The sequence below is a fragment of the Rhizopus delemar genome, genomic scaffold (genome assembly GCF_000149305.1).
Source record: "Rhizopus delemar RA 99-880 supercont3.4 genomic scaffold, whole genome shotgun sequence".
In the NCBI taxonomy this organism is placed as follows: Eukaryota; Fungi; Mucoromycota; class Mucoromycetes; order Mucorales; family Rhizopodaceae; genus Rhizopus; species Rhizopus delemar.
Genome location: NW_027137830.1, coordinates 1413318 through 1439518, shown reverse-complemented (window position 1 = coordinate 1439518; position 26201 = coordinate 1413318). Strand labels below are relative to the sequence as shown.

Here is a 26201-nt window from a genome sequence, read left to right as displayed (position 1 = left end):
AGGGACATGTACATAAATACAAATGGGTACAGTCATTTCAGAAAGTAAAGTCGCTGATTTTAAGTTTGAAGTCGTGCAAAAAAATTGTGCGTTCAACAATGATGTCGACTGATCCAAAAATAGTCATACCTGATACCCGCTCATTCAAGACTGCTAAACGACGATTTCTGCAGCAGAACCTAGAGATCCGTCAACAATGCCGAACCTCCAAGCAGCTTTCTCACTGCCGTCGATCGATCTCCATAGATCCTATACTCTGGTTACCCATGTCCAAGTCAGAACGTAGCCGCTGTATACGCCGGCGACTAGGCTGGCTCCTTGGCGGCAAGCCAAGACCATGTCCAAAACACCCTACGCAACAGCTCTCTAAGAATCATGCTATCAACTGCCTTGATATGCACCGACGCTTGTTTATGCCTGAAACTGTCCAGGATCCACTGTCATTTCTTTTGAATATGCTTCCTCTACGCCCTTCGATTCCCCCAAGTTCTGCTCTCACCTGGTATCAGCGATGGCCGATTATATGTTCCATACTGCATGAATTAGATCAGCTACACCATGACAAACTGATCCCTGCCAAATACCCCCATGGTCAAAAACTTCTTATATGGTTAAGCCAATTCCTTTAGCTTTTCTTTGATAACCCCACTCATTCCTCTCCTTTCACATTTTTTACTCTTGCTCCCAAAAGAGGTTTTTTTTCTAAGCATGAACATCCTAAAGGATTGATCTGGTCCGGGCGGGTTTTTTATTATAATATTTTTGCGCTCAATTGGATCTTAAATAAAAGACTATGTTTAAAGAAAAATAAAGTCATGCTCACATGTCACGAATCTCGTTTATTTTTAATTGTCGCTTAGTAATTATCCAATAAAATTCTTGGCATTAAATTGCTATAAAAAAGGGGACAATTTTCTGTGTCGATTTAACTTCTTTCTTCCTATTTACAATTTATTTTTACAGACATTGAAGATGAGTATGCAATTTTTTTATGAAGATGGGCAAGGACATGTTGTTAATGAAAATGGAGATGAGCCCATGGACCTTGTTGTTGACGAAGAGCTATTCGCTATCGAAACAATAAGCTCTCGTACTCAATTTCTAATCAATAAACCTCCAGAGAGACACCTTCATATGATGCTCCCAGCTGCAGCTGAGAGGGATAGTGAAGATGCTGCAATGGAGCTATCTAATAAGCGGCAATACACATTTTACTCTGATGACGAGAAAACAAGATTTTTTCATTTATTTTTTAGTAAGTGCTTAAGTGCAGCTGCAGCTGCAAGACAATTAGGGATTCATGTTCGTGCGGCCCAGCGATGGGTCAGACGTTATCGCGAAGATCCGGAAAGTATTTTCGAGAAAAAGAAAAGATCAGGTCGACGTCGTATTCTTGGGAAGGAGCATAAGAAATTTCTTTTAAACTACATTGATGATAATCCATCTGCTGTTGTAACTGAAGTTGTAGAAGATTTGAAACAAAACTTTGTAGATCTAAATGTTTCTCGTAGTACAGTTTACAATTTTATGACAACTCAGTGTAATCTTTCCATTAAGCAGGCGCAATTCCAACCAGTGGAAAGGAATAGCGAGGAAAAGATTCAACAACGCTACGACTGGGTCCAAAAGTGGCATCAAACCGACCTGGATTTCACAACAAATTGTGTCTTTCTTGATGAATCAGCCTTTCATATAAATCTAAAACGAGGTATGGCTTGGTCAAAGAAAGGAACGCCTGCAATAGTTACAGTTCCCACAACCAAGGCGAACACAACATCGATTTTAGGTGCCATATCCGCCACTGGTCTGATTAATGTTAGTTTGAGAGTTCCAAAACGTATTAAAAAGAGAAAGCTTGGGAGTGAGACGAATGCTTACAGCACAGGAACAGTGACAGGGCATTTTTTGAGCTTTTTAAAGGCTACTCTTGATGAAATGGACAAATATCCAGAATTGAAGGGGCATTACCTTGTCATGGATAATGCACCTATCCATAGTTCAACTGATATAGGCAAGTATATTCACTCTCGAGGATATCGATATACTTATCTGCCTCCATATTCTCCTGAATTGGATCCAATTGAACAGTTCTGGTCGGTTGTCAAGAGTAAAGTCAAGCGAAATAAGTTCTTAGAAAAAGAATCATTAATGACTAGAATTGCTGAAGCCAGTGACAGTTTATATCTCAGTGATCTCAAAGGCTTTGTTTCTCATTCTGCTAAATGTTTTGGTAAATGCCTCAACAAAGAAAAGTTATAATCATAAGTTGCACACCTGTAGAGGAGCAGACAAGTAGAAGAGCAGAAGAGCAGAAGAGCAGAAGAGCAGAAGAGCAGAAGAGCAGAAGAGCAGAGGAGCAGAGGAGCAGAAGAGCAGGATAATCGTGAATCCTGATTGGCCAGAACTCCGTTTTTCAAAAAAAAAAAAAAAAAAAAAAAAAAAAGAACGAAGCTGAATTGCAAAAGAAACTTTTTTTCGACGGAAATCGTTGTTGTTGTAACTCAATCACGAGGATTTTATGAAAACATGCAATGATAGAGGATACTGATATGAAATAGGTAACGGAAATGATAAAGGATATAGAAGATAAATGGGACAAGTAAGGAAAAAGAATGGAGTATCGATAATCAATGAAAAAAAAAATCAGTTCAGAAAGTCAAAAACTGCGTTCACCTGTTTTTGCACAGACAGGTTGCATGCAACGATGGATGGCATCATTTGTTTTGCAAGTTCTTCAAGATATGCATTCAGGTTTTGGTTATTCAATATGGGAATATTATCGTTTTGACCAATGAGATCGCGGATCTTATCCATGACTTCCTTCGTTTTACCACGCGCGTCGAAATTTACATCTTCTTTGTTCAGTGTGGCCGTGTTGCCCTGTTTCATTATTTTCACCGCAATCGATCGGAATATGATTGCCGGAGAGTTTCTCCCTCGATCATGTTCAGCAATTGTAAAGAGAATATAGGGATGACAGATTGTTGATGACGTCAGAGGGCCGCTTGCTCGACACAAGGTGTAGGTGGTAGCATAGTCAAAGTGGGTTCGTAGTTGACGCAGTTGGCTTATCATACTACCGTGGCTTGATACACATGTTGCCATTGGGTTAGAGAGAATCGTCCTGGCTTTGTTCAAGCACTCAGTATCCACGAAGATTCTGCATGTCAGCGAGTCTTGCATGTTTTTGAGTAAAAAATTGGTCGTTATTCCACCAATGGAGGCATGGTGCTTTTCATCTAGACGGATGCTTGATGTGACCAAAGCATTTGAGACTTCCGTACCAATGACCAGCTTATGACCTTTACGTCCTTTCAATAATACTGGTCAGACACCATGATGGATGGTTTGAATCGGGGGAGGATGTGACGTGGCAACGACGCCATCTTTCATTTTGCCGAAAGTTTCTCGATGCTGATCGATGCATTTTGTTCTCCCATACATTTCAATGGTGTTTATCATCAGTGCTTGATTATTACGCGAATTACAAGGATCGAACCGGCCAATACCACTGCCGAAAAATATTTCACTTGCGGGTAAAACTCCCAATCTTTGTTCATCATTGAGCAAACTTCGTCGGTCAAACGCTCATACTTTCGTTGACGTAGCAGATTGGCATATGGAGACTGCGCGATGATCGTCATTAAATCTGTATCAATCGGAGGGGTACATTTGACACACAAATTGATACCACTTTCAACATCTCCAAAAGGTCGTTTTAATGGAAGAATCGGGTGAATAGTGCCGTGCTTCGACACAAGGCGACGAATAACAGTTTCATGAGCGAGCGCATTGTGTTCCACGCCTTCATTATCAATGACTGCAAATGGGCGTAGATGCATATTATCAAGAATATGAAGCGATTTGACCTTGTCTTCCTTGTCGCTGTCTTGATCTTGGCATGCATAAATGATCGCGTCATCGAATGTTCGGCGCATGCTGGATGAAATAGTTGAAGTTGTCATGGGCGAAACTTGCAAATCCAACGATGGTTCGATGATGGGTAATTCAGCGACTTTCACGTTGTATCCTTCTTGATGTAAATCGTCACTATCGTCATTAGTATCATTGTTTCTGCCGTCGTCTTCTGCAACCAATACGCCCTTTGTGTTTTCGCTAATCCTCAAAAAAAAAAAAAAAATCAGACACTGGATTTGCGAGTTGTTATCTTACGTTTCACAGGAAGTTTTTCCTTCATGAATGTGTTTATCGATATGGTTGCCAAGTAATATCAAGTTATCAAAAATGTCGCTACAACACGGACAGGCGAACATGATGGCGTCCGCATTACTCTTGCGCCTTGTGCGTGTGTATTTTTGGGGAATGTTGGGAATGCGTTTCCCCGTATCCAGTGAATCAAGGACGACATTCTCCACTACAGCATAATGACGTCTCAAGTTGTTTTTACGTTGGAATCCACCTTTTTCACATTTGTGGCACGCGTTGTCGATGAATAAACGAAGCGTTGACATGACAATTATAAAAATTGAAAGGAGAGGTTCATTTTTAGGACCTCTTTTTTTTTTCGTTTTCTCCTGTTGTTTTTTGCAAAACCGCTGCCCAATCAGGATTCACGATTATCCTGCTCTTCTGCTACTCTGCTCTTCTGCTCTTCTGCTCTTCTGCTCTTCTGCTCTTCTGCTCTTCTGCTCTTCTGCTCTTCTGCTCTTCTGCTCTTCTGCTCTTCTACTTGTCTGCTCCTCTACAGGTGTGCAACTTATGATTATAACTTTTCTTTGTTGAGGCATTTACCAAAACATTTAGCAGAATGAGAAACAAAGCCTTTGAGATCACTGAGATATAAACTGTCACTGGCTTCAGCAATTCTAGTCATTAATGATTCTTTTTCTAAGAACTTATTTCGCTTGACTTTACTCTTGACAACCGACCAGAACTGTTCAATTGGATCCAATTCAGGAGAATATGGAGGCAGATAAGTATATCGATATCCTCGAGAGTGAATATACTTGCCTATATCAGTTGAACTATGGATAGGTGCATTATCCATGACAAGGTAATGCCCCTTCAATTCTGGATATTTGTCCATTTCATCAAGAGTAGCCTTTAAAAAGCTCAAAAAATGCCCTGTCACTGTTCCTGTGCTGTAAGCATTCGTCTCACTCCCAAGCTTTCTCTTTTTAATACGTTTTGGAACTCTCAAACTAACATTAATCAGACCAGTGGCGGATATGGCACCTAAAATCGATGTTGTGTTCGCCTTGGTTGTGGGAACTGTAACTATTGCAGGCGTTCCTTTCTTTGACCAAGCCATACCTCGTTTTAGATTTATATGAAAGGCTGATTCATCAAGAAAGACACAATTTGTTGTGAAATCCAGGTCGGTTTGATGCCACTTTTGGACCCAGTCGTAGCGTTGTTGAATCTTTTCCTCGCTATTCCTTTCCACTGGTTGGAATTGCGCCTGCTTAATGGAAAGATTACACTGAGTTGTCATAAAATTGTAAACTGTACTACTTCAAGTTCTATTTAAATAAATGAATATTTTAGATTCTGCCTTTTCCTATTTCTATTTGCTCATCTACTTACTAGATGTAATAATAGCAATAGTTCTAAGATCATGCTTCTTATGTGGTGCTGCTTTCATCAATTTTAATAACATATCTTTCATTGCTTTTGGTGCCTTTTTCATTGAATCAAGAAAAATTTGGTACTATATTCATCATCTATTTTCGAACCTTCAACAGTTCCCAGCTCGTAATTTCCAAACTTTATTAATTGATCTGTTCGTTTGCTGGTTGCTTTTCTTTCAATAAGCCCTCCACTTGATAGCTTCCTTTTCTTATTAATCTGAGTGTTTGTGGCCTTACTATAGTTTTCTCTATAAACAGTAATAGGTAGGGAAACAATGTATTTTTTTTTAAAAAAAAGAAGAAAAAAACATACTCTCTGACACGCATTCTTCCTTGATCAAATGCTAACAATATTAATCTCCATACTCGACTGAGTAGATCACGTTCAGTTAAATTCTCGCTTTTGAAAAAATCTGTCATGAACAACTCTATGCCTTCCAACAAACACTTTCTTGCCCAATGGCAAATACAGTCTTTAATGGTGTTAAAATAAATCCCAGAGATGAACTCGTCCATCTCATTAATATCCTATAGTAAAATAGTAAATGCTTTCCAATCTAACTCAATATTAACTACTTATAAACAACAATGTTTAAGTCTATTTACCATTTGCTTGATCCTGTTTAGAAAATCAAGTAGTTCTATTGGTAATGTGGGAAGCTCTCTGGATTTTTGTGTACGTATCTCATTAAGCTCTTCTTCAGTAAAACAATCTGTCCAACTTTCATCGTCAGGGTCAAGAATAAAACTATGGGTAGGATGTTCATAAATGCTCTTCTCCACAAGCTTTATCATTTTTTTTTCTACGATTTTTCCTGTTGATGGTCTCCACAGTTTTTCTTCGTCTAGATTTCTGTAGATATTCAATATCTCCTCTTTCTCTTTGGTTGTTATGGTTTCATTCAGCTGAGAACCACTGTTGGAACTTTTTACACTACTACTGCTACTTTTTCGACTATTTGAATTTTTGGCACTACCACTATTTTGGGAAACAGAATCAACAGTATTTTTCCTTAGACTTGGGGCATTGTTGGAAAGCAAAGTTTCGAGCAAAGGTCGGGTTTCCACGCCAAAGACCAGGACCAGAAGGAGCAGTACCAACACAGCAAGTGACTGAAAACATGGAGTGGTCTGTCCAGGAAGCATTCAACTTGTGTAGATCACTTGCCATAACTGCTGAACACCACGCTTGACTGATAAAGATGTAGTCGATTGTTGAAAATATGCTTTCATTTCGTCTGAATGTGGGCAGCTCATGTAGATCATCTTTTATTAGTGTTTTATAAAAGTGATCCTCTAAGAACGAGACCCATTGTAGCGATGTTTGAGAGGAAAGGTACGAGCGTGCATAGGAGTAATTAAAACCTCCAGTAATCAGTAGCCGGCCAAAATTGATATCCAAATCTTGTGCATGCAAGAGTTCGAAGACCTGGTCAAAAGACTGCTGATGTTGACGACTTGAGGAAGCGGGTGCATAGAGAACAAGCATGAAGAAAGGAGCAAAGGCGTAGCTGGAATGTGTGACCTTTGTGAGAATCATTCAGTCATGTTCTGGAATCATATTGTCTGAAAGAATGAAAGAGGGATTAAAAGAGACAATAACACAATGGTAAGTCCATATTGGGTGTCGAGCTTGAAATTGAGTACTGATAAAGGAGCGTGTGGTATCAGAGATGTGAGTTTCTTGGAATGCCATAATGTCTGGTTGTAAAGAGCATAGATAGCGTATAAATTGCGATTGCTGTTTGGGATTGTGAGATTTCACTAAACTGTTACAGCTTAATGAAGCAATATGCAGTAATAAGTTGTTATACTTATTACTCATATTATTGTAAGATATTGTTGACGGAGTCCTCATCCCTTGCATGGCTGGAGGAGAAATCTAAACGATGCTCATTGTTTCCGGAGACCTGCGAATCAACAATCATACTCTCTGCCGGTTTGGATGTCAATGTAGGCAGCGCAGTAGGGTGAGGTCGAGTGATCGGACGGTTACATGGAGTCTTTTTTACTAGCACCGTAAGTCGTTTTGACCTGGGTGTTGTAGCAATGGCAATGTTCGAAGGAACAGGAACATAGATCGCATAAGAGGAAATTGGAGAGTTAACAACGGGGCCTTGGAGGATGGTCACATCTGAATCTACAAAAGAATCTGTCATAGATTCTTCAGGTACTATATTCTTATCCGAGGTAACAGATTGTTCCATCGGTGAAGTGATCTCGATCGGTTCCACAGAAGTAAAGGGACGAGAAATAGCTGCAGGTTGCTTACCGGCTTTTTTGGAAGGTTTATCGCGGGAGCATTCAGCAGCAAGATGATCCACAGCACCACAGGTCCAACAAGTATGCTTAATTCTACGCTTTGGACAATCGGCCACTACATGTCCTTCCTCATGACAATAACGACAACATACCGGTATCTGATTCCATACAGCATAAAAACCACACTCATGCTGTTCGTACCACGGGATTAAATGGGTTAAAGGCTCGAATTGCGTATCCTTAGAAGATATATTGAGGACAGCGTAATCTGTGCACATGTAAGTACCAGTAGTGGGCTCTAACAGGATGCCTACATCCAGAATATTCCCATATTTCCTTACTCTTTTGCAGACTTTCCAACAAGGCCATCTCATCTAAAAAAGGTAGGTTGGATAAACAAAGACAAACAACTTGCATATGATTATCCAGCGCTCGATATGATATAATAGTCGAGTTATCCGCAAACTTAATACCGTTTGTGAGACATTCACTGAAAGCTTCATCAGCAGGATCAAAGTTAATCTCAGCAAATTTGAGGGATCCAACTTGCTGAGTGAGGACACCTACTCTAGAGGGATATTGCTCAGCGATCAATCCCAATAACTCAATCTTAGTTTCTTTACATCCAGTCATATCAAGAAATACACTTCCAAGCCCATGTCCCAGATGCCAAATACTGGATTTAAAGACAGTTGGCATGTCACTATCGATCGATGTTGGACCAGCCACATCTACTGTTGAAAGAGAGCTGAATGAATGCAGAAGGGATTTACGGTTTTTGGTCACTATCCGTGCCCAAAATCGTTATGATAAATATGTTTTGGGCCCTAATGTTGTTGGAGTATTTAAGAGAAGTGACTTTGCTAAGCCATCTTTGGGATTATTGTTGTCAGAAAGAACCACGTCTTCATTCAAAAATACGTTTTGACGCTATAAAAGCATGAAAATCATATTTCAAAGTCAGTAAACATTTTCAAATTCAGAGGGGAATAGAGAAAAGCCAACTGAATAATCTAATTGTTTCAACGGTGATAAGGATGTTTGTTTACAGTAACTGAATTGTATTTAAGCTTCACATATGGTTGCACAAGAGGTATTTTAACTTTATCTCTTATTGCATCAAATCACTTTTTTCTTTGTCACCAAGTTATGCAACCATTCTACTTCTCAGCCTTATTTCCTTTCAGTGAAAAAGGAACATTTCTATTTAATCCATGTTACAAACCATATAATTTCTATCTCATTCCAACAAAAACATAAAGTTTTTTTTTATTCACAATAAATAATACACATAATTTAATAGTAACCGGGCAAGATGTAGTTCAATTTAGCAACAGTTTCAGGGTTTCTCTTTTCAGGAGCAGTCATAACAGCAAATTTCATTGAACCTGTCAACTTGGGTTCAAGAGATCCTTGTTCAACAGCCTTTTCAAGATCAGGCAAGAGGGCATGAAGCAAGTTCTTTGCGTTCTTTCCGTTGTTACCCATGTTTTGCATAACAGTCTCGACAGTGACAGCTTCTTCATCTACGCGCCAACAGTCATAATCAGTGGACATACAGATCATTTGGTATTGTATTTCGGCTTCACGAGCCAACTTGGCTTCGGGCAAGGCAGACATGTTGATCACATCACCACCCCAAGAACGGTACATGTGAGATTCAGCACGAGTAGAGAAAGTGGGACCTTCCATACAGATTGCTGTCTTGTTACGATGCAACTTGGCGCCGAATTCAAGACTCTTTTCGTGCTTGGCGATCAAATCGGCCAAACCGGCGTGGAAGGGATCAGCAAAGACAGCATGAGCAACGAGACCTTCACCAAAGTAGGTGGAAGGACGCAATCCCTTTGTACGGTCAATCACTTGATCAGCAAGACAAAGTCGCAAGGAGGAATCTCTTCACGAAGGGAGCCTACTGCGGAGAAGGCCAAGATAACCTCAACACCAAGGGATTTGAGAGCGGCAATATTGGCACGTACAGGTACTTCAGTAGGTGTCAAATAGTGGCCACGGCCATGGCGGGCTAAGAAGGCGATCTTATTGCCGTTGGGTGTAGCTGAAATAACAATCTTATCACTAGGATATCCCCAAGGCTATCAATGAGTGAGAATATGAATATTAAAAAAGGTGGTATTATTTACAGTTTCAGGGTTAATTTCTTCAATAACTTCAAGTCCTTCAAGGTTGTAAAGACCTGAGCCACCAATAACGGCAATTTTGATATCCTTTGATGCGTTAACCATACTTAACAGGGAAGAAAGAAGAAGTTATCGAAAAAATTTCACAGCAAAAAATATCAAAAAAAGATCAAAAAAATTTTACCCAATCACATAAAGTTAAAATGTTGTTATTCCGCAAAATAGTCAAAAATTACTTTAGTGGTTCCACTGCCAATTTGGGAGACCAACAAAAAAATTTGCAATGATTGTCCAAAGTTCAATTCACAGATATTTTACTCCTAAAAAAAATGAAATCGGTAGTATTCTTAAAGGAAGGCGGCAAAGGAAATATTTACGACGAAAATGAAGCTGAAGCAACGGATATTGTTGGTGAGAAGCCTAATTCTTACCTAGAAGAAAACGCTCAGGTTCCCCCTAAGAATAAACATATTGAACAAAACAAAGAAGAAATAAGAAAAACTATGAAAATAAATACAAATGCTCAACCAAGTCTATGACAGATTGCTCTAGCACAAAAAAAGTATTTTCTAGTATAAAGCACAATACCTAATGTCGGTAAGGACTGCGGATCTCAAAGCAAGCATCAAACAAAGTACTGCTCGCATCTAAATGGAGAGCATAAGCAATGTTTAATCGAGTTTTACCATGATGACCTAGATACCTAGATTCAAGGCGCTATTGAAATGCTTATCAGCAAGTTTGCTGGCCTTGAAATCAAGAGTACATGCGAGACGATTGTAACCTCACTTTTGAGAAAGTTTCTTTTTGGTCCGAGGCAAGAGCAAGCTCAGACATCACCCAAGAATGCTACGATTGGGTCATCGCACGGAGTAACCAAGATACGAATTTTTTAAAAACTGCATTTTTATTGATGAAGCTGGCTTCCATACCAACACGAAAACGCGTAGAGCATGAGCCCCCAAAGGGCAAATGGCAGCGATTACTACCTCCTTCAACAAAGACACGTACACAGACCATTCTTGGCGCCATATCATTTGTAGGTGTGATAAACTTGAGTATTCATGTACCAAAGCAACTTCTTGAAAAGAAGGGTTAAAAGTTACAACCGCTAGCCATTGTTTAAGATTCAAAAAAAAAAAAAAAAAAAAAAAAATGGAAAAAAAATAATGTTTCTATTTGTTCAAGAGACTAGCGTTCTTTCTTCCAACATCCTTCTTTCGCTTTAAGTACTTTGATTTTTGTTGTCATGCTCACCTTTTCCGATCGTAGCTGTATATAACTGGTCTTAAGCGATATGACCTCTTCAGTCAAGGTCTGAATAGTCTTGAGTTGAAGACTATTAATTCCCAATATTCCTGCTCCTTTTTTGATTTTTTTTTAACTCTTGATTTTCCTTCGTTAATGTTACATTCAATAACTCTGATTGTTCCTGATCATGTGATGAAAGTCGCTACAGTCTTCGACTCCAATCTTTATCGGTTTTCTCTGACTGACTTGATTTCTATTGTTCAGCAATGGCTTCGTACTAATGAGATATTTCGACTCTTCACTAATGTAAAGGTATGTGGTTGAGGGTTTTTGAATGAAAGTGGAGAGAATGCTCTCTTTATTAATTAATAAAAATGGTTACAAAATACTTTAAAAAGTAACATAATTTTTACAACAAAGAAGCATAAAAAGCAAACATAATATGTAACAGTCGTGAATGAAAATAATATTGCAGGCTGTATATTATATTATCTTGCCAAAATTCTAGCTTTATTAACAGTATTTTGAAATTACGTTACAGAAGGGGGCGAATGGTTGCTTGTATCATATTTTACGAGTGAGATACGATACGGATATACGATCGGGGCTGTTCCATAGCCGCTGATTTATAGCCAACAAAAAGAAATAACGTTACCAGCAACAAGAATATAAAGTCATCAAGAGATCTATAAAGTACCTCAAGAGAGATCCACATCATGGGATAGTAGAAGGTGAAAAGGTTGGTCCGTATATGTTACTTTTAGGGGGGCGTTAGCAAGGAAGCGCCGCAGTGAATCTTCCGCTGAGGAGGTCTGGCTTGAGATATTTGCAGATAAAAATTTGAGAATTAAAAGGAGATAGTGCTTGAAAAACTAGTGAATGAGTCTCTATGTAACCTCTTTATTAGATTTCAAGACGAGAGAGAGAACCCATTTAATCAAACTACGCCTTTATATAGGAAATAAAATTATTCAGGGACCGAAGTGAGTTCAAGATCAATTTTAGTATTGAGCTTGAACAATATAAATATTGTATATGGTTAATATTGTAAATGAGTCTTAGAGAATATGTAATATATAATATTATGTATTCAGTATTTGTTATTTCTTATATAAGATTTGAGTAATCTCATACGAATAATAAGTATTTAATGGGGTAAATACGACATGGCTTAATTCAGATCTGATGGACTTGAACTTGCGACGGGTATTAAGAATACAATGGTAAATGATGGCATGGTTTTGTGGAGTTAGTGAAATAAAAAAATACAAACTTCAGCCAAAGTCAAAGAAAATAGTTAATCAGGATGTTGTCGACGGATGTGCTTGTAATAACAAATTATTGTAAGTTATGAATTGACTTATATATTTGATTACTTTTTAACACATCGAATTTCATCTTTTTTTTAACATTATACTATTAGCTTATCATAAACAAATACACATTGTAAGATCTTTAAGTTTGGGTATCAGATTTTTTTTGGGGTATCAGATTGAATTTGTTTGTGTATTCAATTTTGAGCAAGTCTGTATGTTTTGCATCATTAAAATAGAATAGGATGTGCAAACACAACGAAAAGTTATAGTTTCTGAATTTTCACATAGTTTATTCCATTTTTTTAGAAGGAGTAAAATATCTGTGAAATCACTGCTTACAAATCTGTGAATTGAACTTTGGACAATCATTGCAAATTTTTTTGTTGGTCTCCCAAATTGACAGTAGTACCACAGTGTTGGTAAAAAAATTTTAGTTAGTGATAAATGCAAACTCAGATTATAAAACTAATAGGACACGTTTTGAGAAAAGGCTTTAATGATAATAAAAAATCTTATTCGTCTGTCTGGATAACAAATAGATTTTAGCAAACAAGCTTTAAAAACATTGAAGAAATAATTTATTATTTCAGTTTGCCGGAGCAAATTGTGATTAGTCTTGCAGTTGCAAAGTCTACCCTTATAGTTTCATTAGATTTACATGTAAAGTTTGTTTGAATAAAACTCGAAGAACATTTTTTTTATTGTCATACTACATTCATAGGCCTTGCATACTTCCTGTTTCTTTTTAATATGAAAGCCCATATTCCAATTTTATTCTTGTTTTTTCTTTTGTTTTTCACCTTAGTGCAAAAAAAAAAGAAAAAAGAAATTGTAAGAGCTATTCTACACCCTTCTTACCGACCTATGTTTGCATCACTGCTACGAAAAATGCCGGCAGCCTAAATGTATTCACTAGTTTATTGGAAAACACATATATTAGTTTGTTAAAATAACCAGGTAATGCTAAATATGAGGATAAGATGATGGTATAAAGATTTAAGATCATTGGCCTAGGGATTGAACGATAACAGCTTTACTGAAGATTATCACAGTATATAAACTTATAATTAGCTTCTTGCTTTGCTTTCAACGAAATTGTATAGTTGATATTAAGCTAAAAATCAAGGATAAAAAGGGAGGCATATGAAGAGATCAATTATAGTTTTCAAAATGTGCTGGAAGCAACTGATTCTTGTTTTTTTTTTTTTTTTTTTTTTTTTTTTTTTTTTTTTTTTTTTTTTTTTTTTTGCCGCCTTATTTTAATTGTTACTGTCTATTTTTTGCAGACAGCAGTTGATGTTGAAAATCTGCATATACCACTCCCACTTCTACATACAATGATCTTACTAGTAATTCTACATTGGACAGCTATTCGGAGGATACAAGCTTCCAGTAAAAAAAAAAATGCTAATAAAATTTATTCAGTATTATGAACGGGAAAAAAGAAACGTTGATAGTTTACTATACTATAATTTGGCCAATGTATTAATTAAATCTGTTTCTTTTTCAAACTGTAAGGTATATATGATATTGACTTTATTTTAAAATAATTGCATACAAGATAACAAAAAATACAAGTTAAGAAGAACATTCTGGAATTTTATCAGAGCCTTTCAAGTTGACACATACATTCTTGGTATTATTGGAAGCCTTGGAAATATTGATATTGGTAAGTGTGACATCGGAGCAGGGTGATTCGGTAGAGCAATTGAGGTTGATAATGGGTTTACCTTTATCAGAACCCGAGCTAAATTAAATTTTAAAATACATATTTAACGACAATACATGACTTGCATTCATAAACTTACCCATGAATATTTTTAAAGTGAACTCCAGCAATATCCAAAGAGGTTTCATAATTATTATTACAATATCCCATTTCGTTTTTATCACAGTAATGAGTAGTGATAATAATAGGGTTTTCGGCCTTTTCAAGATAAATGTCTGTAAAATTTATGTCTTCAACAAAGCCCTTTCCACCAGCCCAAGTTTTGACTCGAACACCATTTTGACAGTCTATACAGGTACTGTTGTAAACATTGACTTGCGTAACAAAATCTCTTCTACCACCCATACCAAGAGAACCAATACTGTAGCCGTGGCCTCCTCTACATGTTATATTAGAAACAGTCACTTTTGTTACATCTACAAGAAAGGAGAGCAAAATGAGCTAGATGCATCACGATGAGATACGGTGAACATCTTTAACTTACTTTCTTTTACTGCAAGGCAATCATCTCCTATTGTAAGATCAGAATCTCTGAATATAACACCTGATGAATGATAGAGATCTAAAGCATCTGTGTTTTTGGCAGGATTACTATTGTTGGAGACTGTATGAATGATAAAATCATGAAGAAGAAGATTGGTGGAGTTGGTGACATTAAGGTGTGCTCTAGGAGAATTAATGATGTTAAAGTTACCAAAGGATGAATCATTGGCAGCAATGCGAAGAACAGAAGGTGCGGTACGATCCAAAGCATCCCACCTGAAAGCCAATTGTTAGTAATGTTATTCTTTTCGTTTGTTAAAGACTACAATCAACTTACCAAGCCTGTCCGTTACCATTAATTGTACCACCGCCATACATTTTAATGTTTGTACCTTTAATCTGAATGTAGTAATCCCCATTTCGGTAGGATTCTTCACGAACAGGCAAGTTGATGGTTCCAGCAAGGTTAATATTTACATTTTTGAGACCTGAGGTAGTAACGATGCTGTTCAAATTGTATGTGCTATCCTTGGGAAAAACAACAGTACCACCCGTCTTACATTTTTCAAAAGCTTCAAGGATAGTGATTGCATCATCAGAGTCACTCTTGGCTACGACACATGTGTTGGTAGAAGCAGTAGCAACTTTATTAATTCCAAAAGAGAGCAACAAAATAGCAGAGAAAGGAGACGTAAAAGATGTAAACCGGACCATTTTTTTTTCTTGCTCTAGAACAAATACACTGGGTAATATTATTGACTTCTTTGGCTTTCTGTGAAAAAAAGAAAGGACATTTGTCTTTTTATATTGAGCATTTCATTAGGTTACCTTTAGTTTATTGATGTATAAGTTTTCAGTGTACTCGGACAATTTCACTTATTTTCCGCTTTCCCCACATTTTTCACAATTAGATCATTTAATTGAGCTGGAAAAATTTGAGTGACCTAGAATGAAATTAGGGAATCCATAATGAAACCATAGTACAAGTATTCTTCGGAAAGTTTTACTATTAACAATGTATCTAATCTTGGCATTGAAGCTAAGGATTTAACATCGCTGTGAATAATGAGGTATTCCAACATCATAAGCACGTATATCTTGCTCTAACTTGCTCTGTTCTCAAGAAAAAATGATTAACGCGTCTTTTGTTACCTGACGAATAGCTTACCACTGCAGGACTGAATAAAGAGTTTTTAGTCATAATCTACTAATTTATTTAACCCTATAATATGATTAATAGCCACTAAATTCATCATAAGACTGTATATCGGCTCTTTAGTCTATGTAGAACCATGAACACAAGGTAAAAGGCTAACTCTGAGGAGATTTGATATACTCCTTCAGCTGTTACAGAAAAAAATAATAACCTTATATTTTAGCTCTCCGCTTTCTTCGTCTTCTTTCCTGTTTATTTCAAGAGTGTTTTTTTATTGCGGTGAAAACACCATGTAGACATTTTAACAAAAGAAGTGTTTGAAATCAATGCTAATCCCTGTAGATACCTGACCTATTATTCATTTCATAACTCAATGCTCATCGTTAAATGCTTTGGTCACTTTTGATATCTTTAAATTTAAGGTTTTTCTGGGTACGGGACAATTCATAAAGCGTAAATTACAAGTATATAATTTTTTTTTTTTTTTTTTTTTTTTTGCTTCACAAGACCTGAGGATAAATGAGAAATATGTCTGAATGAGCTAATAAGAAGTCTAGATAATTTTTAAAGTAGGTTTCATCCATATCGTAAAGACGCTTGTAATATAAAAATATTAGTAATAAGATTATCCATTTTGCTTTTTTGAATGTTCCACTGAAGAAGGCAGTATTGCTTTCAGATTTTTTCTCTAGAGTTCAAGAATTGCTTAAATGATTCCTTTATTAAACCTTTGCTCTTTCCTAATCCTTAAAAGATCACTTTATTTTATGCTCACCAAAATGAGCTTGTAGACAAATAATAGGCTTCTAAAAGTCTACATTTCTTGCATAGCTAGTCTGATAAAACTATGGATTACTTCTATACCAACCATTCATTACAATGCATTTGGTTGGATTTTTTTTATACTGTTGTAGATTTTCTTTACCATCATAAATAATAAATCATTACAGAAAAAATACACAAGCAGTGGCATAGAATACTCATGTTATTTAGAAGAAATCAGCAACATTTATTAAATATGCGGGGTAGGATTTTGATTAAGCTTCTATGTTAACCTGCAGGATATGCTCAATGATACTCTCAAGCAAAAGCAAGTTGATAAAGAAAACAGCTCATTGTGTTCAGCCCAATAGCACATCTTGGTTTAGAATTCATTATAAGCGCATATTACATACTAGTTTGCTCCAACAGATTATTTCTAACATAACAAAAAAAAACTTTTTATTCACTACCTTTCTTGTTGTATAATATGATATATAGTCTGTTCTTTGTTTCAAGAAAACAAAAGGTCAATTTTTTATTTTGTTCTTTACATCAAAATCAAGAACAAACGGAGATGTCACTGGATCCATTTAAGTTTTCACAGACATTATTAGAAGTGGTGGTGACTCTGGTGATATCAACACCAGACAGAGTGAAATCCGAGCAAGGTGTAAGGGAAGAGCAGTTGATATTAACCACAGGATTACCAAGTGCTGAAACGGAGCTAAAAAAAATGTTAATTCTGATTGAACAAATGCTTTGTCAGTTTACCCAGTAATGTCTTTAAAGTGAACGTCACTAATAGTCAAAGAAATTGTATCATTGCTGTTGCAATATTCAATCACGTTTGGATCACAATAGTGAGTTGTCACAAGAATAGGGTTATCGACATTGTTGAGTATAATGTTGTTATAGTTCACATCTGAGACAGATCCTTGTCCGCCAGGCCATGTCTTGATTCGCACACCGTTTTCGCAACCATTACAAGTACTGTCACGCACTCGGACTTGACGCACCACATCTGTTGAGCCGCCTTTGCCAAGAGAGCCCACACTGAAGCCATGGCCTCCGTTACAGATAATGTTGGATACAGTCACATTCGTGACACCTAGTATAAAGTATAGATTGAGAAGGGATGTTTATCACAATGGACAACTTTACCTCCATTTATCGCCGTACAGTCATCTCCTACAGTAAGATAAGAGTCTTTAAAGACTATATTTGAAGATTGGGTGATCTGTAAGGCATCTGTGTTCTTGGGAAGATAGCAAATGTTACTGGAAGCCGTGTGAAAAGTGACGTTGTGTACGAGGATATTGTTGGAGTTCTTGATACGCATATGAGCTCTGGGAGCGTTCACGATACGAAAGCTGCCAAAGGAGGAATCATTAGCGGACACAAGGATAGTAGGAGGAGCAGTGTGATCTAGGGCATCATACCTAAATGGCCTAGATCAGTAATGTGTAGGCACAGGCACCACTGATGAGACCATCACCATACAGATTGATGTTCGATCCCTCAAAATGAATAAAGGCAGACGTGGTTGAGTAGGATGTATTTCGAGCAGGCAATTCGATTGTTCCAGCCAAATCCACATTGACATTTTGGAGGCCTGAAAGCTCAAGGACACTTTTCAGGCTGTAGGTTGTGTTTTTAGAAAAGACAACAGTGCCATCGGTTTTGCAGTCCTCAAAGGCCTTGGCGATCGTGATAGCGTCATCCGAGCTGTCTTTGGCTACGACGCATGTGTTGGTAGAAGCAGCGGTGGTAAGATGAGTTCTAAAAGAGAATAATAAAAGAGCAGTAACAGAGATATTTAAAGAAATGAATCGAACCATGAATGTGTATTTTACAGAAATTGTTTTTTTTCTCAAACAAGATGAAAATACACTTACTTTTTATATGCTAGTTATATTCCCAAGCTGTATAGTGCTGGATTCTCTCTTGCCCTCTTCTTGATCTCATTTCGGACAAATCTTTATTTTCCGATTTCTCCACTTTTTTTTTTTTTTTTTTTTTCAGAATACAAAAGTCTGGTTAATTTTAACCAACAGATACCTTTTTGTCATACAACAAGAAACTTTGAGTTCAACTGGTAAGACAACGCTCATTGTTGGCTATGAAAGAATCAAACATGAAAAATAAATCATGTAAAATAGAAGTAACTGTTATGTATTCATCAATACTTGCTGAGTGATAAAGAGTGATTTGCTTTTTGCTGAAAATAATACTTTATGATACCCTTACAGTACTGTATTGTATTCATCCTCATTTATAAACCTGTGAGTTATTTGCGTATAATAAGAATTAAGTTTGAAAAAGTGATGCTTAAAATCCCAATGAAGAAGTCTCTATAACCTCCTTATAAGGTTCAAGACAAAGAACTCATTCAATGGAATTTTTGCTTTTTACAAGATATAGAAATATCCAGGAATCAAGACGAATTTGGGGCCAATTCTAATTGAGCTTGACGAACAGTAATTTTTAATAGCTAACATTAAAAGGAGTTTTAGTAAACATGGAACAAGTAATATTATGTATTCAGTACTTTTATCAAATCACGTACCCTCCAACAATCAACTTTTTTTTTTTTTTTTTTTTTTTTTTTTTTTTTTTTTTTTTTTTTTTTTGCAAACAAGCGCTCTATTTGACAAGAGATAAGTAATGGCCTATTTAAGTTCGATGTGAAGCCTATTGGCACCGTAGGAGAGGCAAATTGTGCTGATTAAATATTTTTCTCTACTCGGTTCTTTGCCAAGTCATGCAGAGAATTATAACCCGGTAAATAATCCATAAAAGTTGGGAATTAAAATAAAATCTACTTTATACAAACCTCCCCTTTAAATATTGGCAGTAAGCATACTTCTGTGACGCGTGTGTTGAATCAAACAGGAGTGGCTACCTGTCACTTTATTCAAGTCCACTGCTTCTCGAAACAATAACACGTCTTTTGAAATGCTGCAACTGTTCTTGAGATCATCAGTCAAGCCAAAGCGAATTTCAATGGCTACATTCGTACCTTTATTCCATGTCTATCAAGGCAGTTGTTATTCATTATTACGCTCATAATTAAAGATGTATAAACTGACCAGATCTTCATTATACTTTACTAAATATCCTTACATAGTTTTATCAGATCTATACACTTTGGACAATCTTGTTTTTTTTTTTTAAAAAAAAAACGTGTAGTTGGTAATGCTGTCATATCAAAACATTCTGCTTTGTCTATACGCATACAAAGCAACAGATACATAGGTTTGTATAAAAATAATCCAAAAAATATAGCAAGTGATGAAGTGGTAGCTGTTTCGCAAGTATTTCTCACAATTTTTTCTGAAAGCAGACATTACGCTATATTTCTATTTCCATGCAAAAAAATTTCTCTAAAGAGACAAAGACCGTAAAAGAACGTAGGTGTTTTTTTCAATTGACAAATGGATGATTGTACATTTATTTATGCATTCACTGTTATCCCCAAATTGACAGGTTAATTTATCCTATTAGGATGATTTAGATTGGTTCATTCAAATCCATGCTATGCGGATTCCCTTTAAAAGGTCATTCCCACATTTTAGGCTGGTACAGTTTCTAATGAAGCATTGGATTTTTACTTGATACTTGAAAAGTATCAGCTTAGGGTACGAGAATGAAAAGATCGATACGTTTGCCTACTATTTACATTGTCAGTGGACTGATGATCTATAACCACGGCAACCATAATAACCATAGTGATAAATTCAAAAGAATGTTTGAAAGCATTGTCGTGAGAACTTTATTAGGGTTCATGTGGATTGTAAGATCTTGTAGACAAACAAACAAAAAAAAATTGACAATTAAAGAATAAAAAGAACCAATCAATATCAAGATATCCCATAAACAAACACTTTTCAATGATTGGTCAATAAGAAAAAACTTCCCCTTTTATTTAAATGTTACACAATTAAAGATGCGCACGAGCAACCTTAAATTCTTCCAAGGTAGCCATCCTAGCATCTTCATTATCCTTTTCTTCAAGAATGATTCTTTGAATCACTGTAGCAGCACGAAGATTATCTAATTTTGTATTTTGTGCTTCCATATTGCGCCATTTCCAGGCACGGGTATAATCTGTATCCACAGCCTCCACAACATCTCTAATCTTGAAACCGATGACAGGCAAAAACCTAAAGTAGTGTGAGTTTCATTTTCAATCAAAACATGATGTCTTACTTCATCGCATGCCCTGAATCGCCTGTGGCAACAACCAGGTTTTGATAATCCGGATGATGACAGATCACAAAGTGACCATCGATGGTATCCGAATACCAACACATTCTTGCATAAGAAATATCAAGTGAAGAAGTCTCGGGTAAAAATTGTCCTAAGAATTGTCTAAATTGTCGTAGTGCACCTACGGGAATCGTATCACACGAATTGGTGACTTGAGTACGAGGAACAGAGATTTGATCCGTTTGTCGAGGATTGAGATATCTAGTGTTGGTCAGTGGCCTGTACTACACTCTTTTTTTCTCTATTACCCAGAATGATGCTTGCCAATCTTCATTTTACCCTCTGCATTCACAGGAAAACCATAATAACCCGTGATGGAGAGATCCCCACACCAAACAGGCATCTTTTCCCACTGTTTCCTTAGATGAGAAGGAGGTTGGAAATGAATGACTTCTTGTCCACTAGCAACCACTTGATGATGCATATCAACCAATCCAGCAGTCCAAGAACCAGTGGTCAACAAGACTAAATCAGCATAGTGAGTTTGACCATTGGTTGTTTGAATGCCTGCGACCGTTTTCGGATCTTTGGGGTCGTAATAAAGTTTATCTAAACGACCTTCTGTCTCCCCCAAGATAAATTTGACTCCGTTTTCAATACATTTCTGATAAACATGTTTCACAGCTTCTGCAGAGTTACACCAACCTGCCAAAAATGAATGTCAAGTCAAAAAGCCCTTGTTCTCTCTCTCTCTCTCTTACCTCCTTGTTTATTCAAATAAGCCTTCTTGAAACCGTTTTCAACCGCTGATTTGAAGGGTGGGAATTTTGCAATGATCTCTTCCGGACTGTTGTATTCTTCAATGTAGTGACCATAGCCTGCTTCTCGTATGGCCTTTAGACTTTTCTTTTCAGAGTCAGAAAATTCATCTCTTCCAAACAAGAGGACACCTGTCTGATGAAACAGTGGGTCTTGTTCGCTTTCTTGTCTTTCTTTGTTCCACTCTTGCCACATCCCAATGGATTCAATGGCTAAATGCATATATAAAGTGTTGTCTGAATAATCCAAGCGGACAATCTTGTTGATATCTAACCTATTTTTAATCTCATCTATTCTCTCTCTCTCTTTCTCTTGCTTACCAGTGGAAGCAGCATCAGGACAAGGAATCGGTCTTCTGTCAAACACACAAATTTCATATTCATGCTTCAGTGACAATGCATAAGCCGTCGACAGACCAAAGCATCCTCCTCCTACAATAATTATTTTTGAACCTGGCTTGGGAGGTGAATGATTCATTTTGAGTAATAAAAAAAAAAAAAAAAAAAAGAAAAAAGTATTGATTCGTTATAAATTGGTTTTTTGTGTGACTTTTGTCCTTTTTTTGTTGGCTCCACTTTAATTAGTTTGACTTCATCTGTCTTTATTTAGCCATTTTCGCTTTTTCTCTATTCGTCCAATCACTATAAAATAGGGGGGGGGGAGTATGGCTCAAAGAGAAAAATGTTTTAAGCACCTTTTAATCCCATTTTATTGGCACAGTCTATGCAAAATTTTTTAAGAAAAGAACAGACAAGTGGCTGACAGGATGAAGGGGTAAATCCATTTTGGGGTGCATGTGGATTGTTGACATGGTGCATTGAGGCATGCGATTGGCTAAATACGCTACATGAGTCACAAGTAAGTGTACCAAGAACGACCAGCAGCGTGAAGAGGGTCTAGAGTATATCAAAAAAAAAAGTGTCTCATTTTCACTTTTATGGAATCATCAATAAGATCTCGTCTCACCACTTCAACGCATGTCACTCAAAAAAGAAAGAGACACAATGAGGCAGTGCCTTTATTTGCTTATGACTAGGTTATCCTATTTTGTATGAGTAACCCTTTGAATAACGATTGTCTTATTTCTCGTATCGTCTTCTTTATCCTCTTTTCCGGCCGTCCTTATTCTTATCGTGGCATGATTGATGTTTGATGGCTTAATAAGTTGCATAATCATGTTCAATCCTTTCGCAGACACTTGTGTCCTCTTCTTTTGTTTTATTCTTCTCGTTCCAATCGTACAATTCTCTTTTTCAATCTTTTCTGTTCTATCTATTGGATCATGATTCAGTGTAATTGCCTTTCAATTCCTTGTGTTGATTCATCGTGTTGAGAGTGCTCGCAGTGAAATGGAAGCAGTGATCAGTGACTAGACGGATTGCTTTCACCATCTTTGTTTCCTTTGTCGATCTCGGTTGGAGCTCAGTGGCCTTTCTTATGTGTAGTGTTATAATGAATCTGAAAACCAGTGAATTCGGTGTGCTGTAAACAAAACTGATTTCAATACTGAATTTCATCAAATTATGGATAGAATGCAATTAAACAAGTAGGAGACAGATGATATGGCGGTGGGTACGTAATCAAGGTTTTCAGAGGTGGAAATAAAAATTAAATTGTGGATGAGATAGACCCAGCAGTGCTCACAGACATCAGATGTATTCTTGTAGAATTAGTCACCAGGAAACCAAACGGAATAAAGATCAGGCTGCGACCTAGATTGTCACCTCATTCCATCCGGTTGTGCCCCCCAGGTTGTGATGGACACAAGCTTTTTCAGCAAAGCTCCTTTCTTGCTTCCCGCTAGAAGATCTTTATTGAATGAATACAAAACTAGACTTATTCCTTTTCACTGTCCATCATACTATCGGCAGTGCAAAGAAGTTTACAAAAGTTGAAATAATGATCATCTTCCATAAAGATAGACCTAACTGGGAAACATTTGGTCTAACGATAAAAAGAAAGAGTCGGGAAAATGGATTTTAGGTATTTGTGTTCATAAAGAACAGCAAGGAATTTTTTTTTTTAACTTTGGCTGTAAAGCAGCGACTTGTTTGATAAAGACAACATGTTCCTATGACGTCTTACAAGTCACGCAGTGTGAAACCTTTCTCTAGCGAGTGATCATCCTACATTTTCCTCTCACACAAACATGTTGCGTGTGGATGAGATGCAACCCATCCAAACTTGATAGTTTGGGACATCTTCATAAAAAATCAAATTGACATCTTCTACTGAGCAGGACAATTAGAATTTAGATCATTGACTTATGAATAGCCTTCACCAGCCTATTTACACGACTTTTTTTTTTTTTATCGCACGATGATAGATGACGAAAGGTATTTTTGGTGATTGTGTATAGGGTTGAATGGCCCTGTTGTGATCAGCATGGGACCTTGATGAGCGCCAAAATAGCTTTTAGACAGTAAGAACTCATTCTACTTCTTTAGGTTCATATCAGAGTTTTAAAATACGTTAGAAACATGCCTATTTGTATTGATAAGCCTAGTTGCTGTAGTGTTCATCGTATTCATACACAATGCATGAATTTCATCCTTAATTATTCACAAATAAAGCATCACCATTGCATTACTTGCGAACTCATACTCGTAAATATTTTTGCAGAATGACAAAAATATAAAGTCACGCTATTCTAAAAAGATAAGGGGTTATGTGTCGAATGATTTGTTTTTAATATATTTTTGATTTTATTTCATTTTTTTCCCTTTTTTTTTTTCTTTTTTTAAACATTCAAATGGCTTTTGTACAGCAACGCAGTCGACCCGTTCAAAGACTTCAAGAACAACTTTCTTATCCCGATGATATCGTATTACCCGTTTCGGACTCTGATAATGATTGGCATGTTATCAGTTCAGCCCTACCTTCGACCAGTACCTCATCCATTCAAAGTTTTTCAGAGTATTCACTTTCATCACCCGTCTCAGAGGACTCTTTTTCAGACATCGATCATTTATTAGAAGCCACCTTTGGACCCTCTTTACCTGTTCATGATGGTACTGGCATCTTTGATATACCGTCTTCACCTACCGAGCCAAACCATGTGATGCCTACATTTCTACCCACCATTTCAGGTATTCGTTCACAAGAATTAATTCAAAAGGGATCAGACATTCCTTGGAAACAAGAACAAGATCTTGATAGGTAATCAAGATAACCTGTGGAATTTAAAAAAGCTTATAGATAAAATAGTATTCCTATTCATCATCCAGCAGGTACTTCAGCCATTTTATCTATCGTTTGGAATAGTCTTCAGAGATTAAAAGATCATTTAATTGAAAATGAATCCAATACTTTGGATAGACTGAGTACGATGATGTCGGAAGCAGTATTAGAAGGTTGTTTACCTTTTGGTTCTCATTTACATATGGACAAATCATTATTAGAAGGTAATTCATCTCTTTTTTATTTTATTTATTTATTTTTTTTTAATAGTCGAATAACAACACCATGAGCTCATCTTGATCACACACATCCACACACACACACACACACACACCTTTATTATGCAATCGTTTTTTAAGCCAATAAAAACAATCAACTCATATAACAAAATAGAGCGGAAATTAAAAAGTTTCTAGGCTACTCTCTTTCCTTTCAAATAATAATAATAAACACATTCAATTCATTCACTACCCTCCCCATCTATTTCGTTCCTCTTTCTGTGGCAAGGGAAATAGGGAGAAAGAACACTCCTTAGATACTTTCTCGCACTTGCCACTTTTTCTTATCAGGACCCTTTGTGGCTTGTATTCACTAGACACACACCGCATCTGGCATAGCTACTGACCAGCTGTCATTTTTTTTTATTGTTTTTTTTTTTTTTTTTTCTTTAGACTCTATCATGAGCTTTCATAATTATAGACAAAGAAAGCTTAGATCAATGCAACCTATCTTGACTCGAATTCAAATTAGAGAGTTAGGACGTATGATGGACTTCAAATCCTTTCGACAGTCTGTTGAATTTTTCATGGCAAGTGAACGTTGACATCTAAAGAGAGAGGACTAAACGGTCTGTGCAGGATCCTGTGAATTATTTTAAAATAAGTAAATTGAAAATGGCAGAGATCCATCATTATCTTTTACAAAAGGGGATCACTACCGAAAAATGTCCTAATACGCATATTAGACAAGGAGATCATTCAAGGGTGTTGATCTCCATCTTGTTTCCTGGTTACCCGATCATCAAAGCAAGCGAACAGCATTACCGTGAGATGAGAGAAAGGTAAATGAGATGTCATGCTGACCATTCGATCCTCACCTCCCTTCAGTCGTACCTATCAGGCCAAGACGATCGATTTAGCCTACGACCGACTGCCGACGACCGATCAATACGAAAGGTTAGATGAGCTCTTTCGGACCGAGGTCGATTGGCACCAGGACAAGGTGAGCGTGCGGATCCCACTCAAACGGCTCAATCGAGCGACCGTCGTCGAAGGCCACGCTTCGTCTGATTTCAACGTCAGGCTC

At 36.9% G+C, this 26201-nt stretch overlaps 11 protein-coding genes across 11 annotated transcripts; 4 read left to right on the top strand and 7 right to left on the bottom strand.

Moving 5' to 3' along the window:
* Positions 1-22: 22 nt before the first annotated feature.
* Positions 23-629, top strand: RO3G_06028 (uncharacterized protein; the record flags this gene model as incomplete). Its single annotated transcript, XM_067660618.1, has 2 exons — positions 23-44; positions 124-629. The coding sequence occupies 2 exons, from the start codon at positions 23-25 to the stop codon at positions 627-629; spliced, it is 528 nt and encodes a 175-aa protein (XP_067516719.1).
* Positions 630-823: 194 nt separating this feature from the next.
* RO3G_06027 (uncharacterized protein) lies at positions 824-2259 on the top strand (the record flags this gene model as incomplete). The annotated part of the gene is made up of 2 exons (XM_067660617.1): positions 824-859; positions 964-2259. The coding sequence occupies 2 exons, from the start codon at positions 824-826 to the stop codon at positions 2257-2259; spliced, it is 1332 nt and encodes a 443-aa protein (XP_067516718.1).
* A 1202-nt stretch (positions 2260-3461) lies between these two features.
* Positions 3462-4472, bottom strand: RO3G_06026 (uncharacterized protein; the record flags this gene model as incomplete). Its single annotated transcript, XM_067660616.1, has 2 exons — positions 3462-4050; positions 4174-4472. The coding sequence occupies 2 exons, from the start codon at positions 4470-4472 to the stop codon at positions 3462-3464; spliced, it is 888 nt and encodes a 295-aa protein (XP_067516717.1).
* A 2116-nt stretch (positions 4473-6588) lies between these two features.
* RO3G_06025 (uncharacterized protein) lies at positions 6589-6762 on the bottom strand (the record flags this gene model as incomplete). The annotated part of the gene is made up of 1 exon (XM_067660615.1): positions 6589-6762. One exon carries the CDS (start codon positions 6760-6762, stop codon positions 6589-6591), a length of 174 nt encoding a protein of 57 aa, XP_067516716.1.
* Positions 6763-7417: 655 nt separating this feature from the next.
* RO3G_06024 (uncharacterized protein) lies at positions 7418-8227 on the bottom strand (the record flags this gene model as incomplete). The annotated part of the gene is made up of 1 exon (XM_067660614.1): positions 7418-8227. One exon carries the CDS (start codon positions 8225-8227, stop codon positions 7418-7420), a length of 810 nt encoding a protein of 269 aa, XP_067516715.1.
* Positions 8228-8550: 323 nt separating this feature from the next.
* On the top strand, positions 8551-8781 carry RO3G_06023 (uncharacterized protein; the record flags this gene model as incomplete). Its single annotated transcript, XM_067660613.1, has 1 exon — positions 8551-8781. One exon carries the CDS (start codon positions 8551-8553, stop codon positions 8779-8781), a length of 231 nt encoding a protein of 76 aa, XP_067516714.1.
* A 368-nt stretch (positions 8782-9149) lies between these two features.
* On the bottom strand, positions 9150-10096 carry RO3G_06022 (uncharacterized protein; the record flags this gene model as incomplete). Its single annotated transcript, XM_067660612.1, has 3 exons — positions 9150-9698; positions 9770-9946; positions 9995-10096. 3 exons carry the CDS (start codon positions 10094-10096, stop codon positions 9150-9152), a joined length of 828 nt encoding a protein of 275 aa, XP_067516713.1.
* Positions 10097-14136: 4040 nt separating this feature from the next.
* On the bottom strand, positions 14137-15484 carry RO3G_06021 (uncharacterized protein; the record flags this gene model as incomplete). Its single annotated transcript, XM_067660611.1, has 4 exons — positions 14137-14305; positions 14367-14703; positions 14772-15046; positions 15108-15484. 4 exons carry the CDS (start codon positions 15482-15484, stop codon positions 14137-14139), a joined length of 1158 nt encoding a protein of 385 aa, XP_067516712.1.
* Positions 15485-17246: 1762 nt separating this feature from the next.
* Positions 17247-18526, bottom strand: RO3G_06020 (uncharacterized protein; the record flags this gene model as incomplete). Its single annotated transcript, XM_067660610.1, has 4 exons — positions 17247-17412; positions 17460-17796; positions 17850-18127; positions 18189-18526. 4 exons carry the CDS (start codon positions 18524-18526, stop codon positions 17247-17249), a joined length of 1119 nt encoding a protein of 372 aa, XP_067516711.1.
* Positions 18527-20628: 2102 nt separating this feature from the next.
* On the bottom strand, positions 20629-22193 carry RO3G_06019 (uncharacterized protein; the record flags this gene model as incomplete). The annotated part of the gene is made up of 5 exons (XM_067660609.1): positions 20629-20851; positions 20898-21158; positions 21206-21602; positions 21659-21928; positions 22037-22193. The coding sequence occupies 5 exons, from the start codon at positions 22191-22193 to the stop codon at positions 20629-20631; spliced, it is 1308 nt and encodes a 435-aa protein (XP_067516710.1).
* A 2275-nt stretch (positions 22194-24468) lies between these two features.
* On the top strand, positions 24469-25174 carry RO3G_06018 (uncharacterized protein; the record flags this gene model as incomplete). The annotated part of the gene is made up of 3 exons (XM_067660608.1): positions 24469-24875; positions 24924-25120; positions 25167-25174. The coding sequence occupies 3 exons, from the start codon at positions 24469-24471 to the stop codon at positions 25172-25174; spliced, it is 612 nt and encodes a 203-aa protein (XP_067516709.1).
* Positions 25175-26201: the final 1027 nt, after the last annotated feature.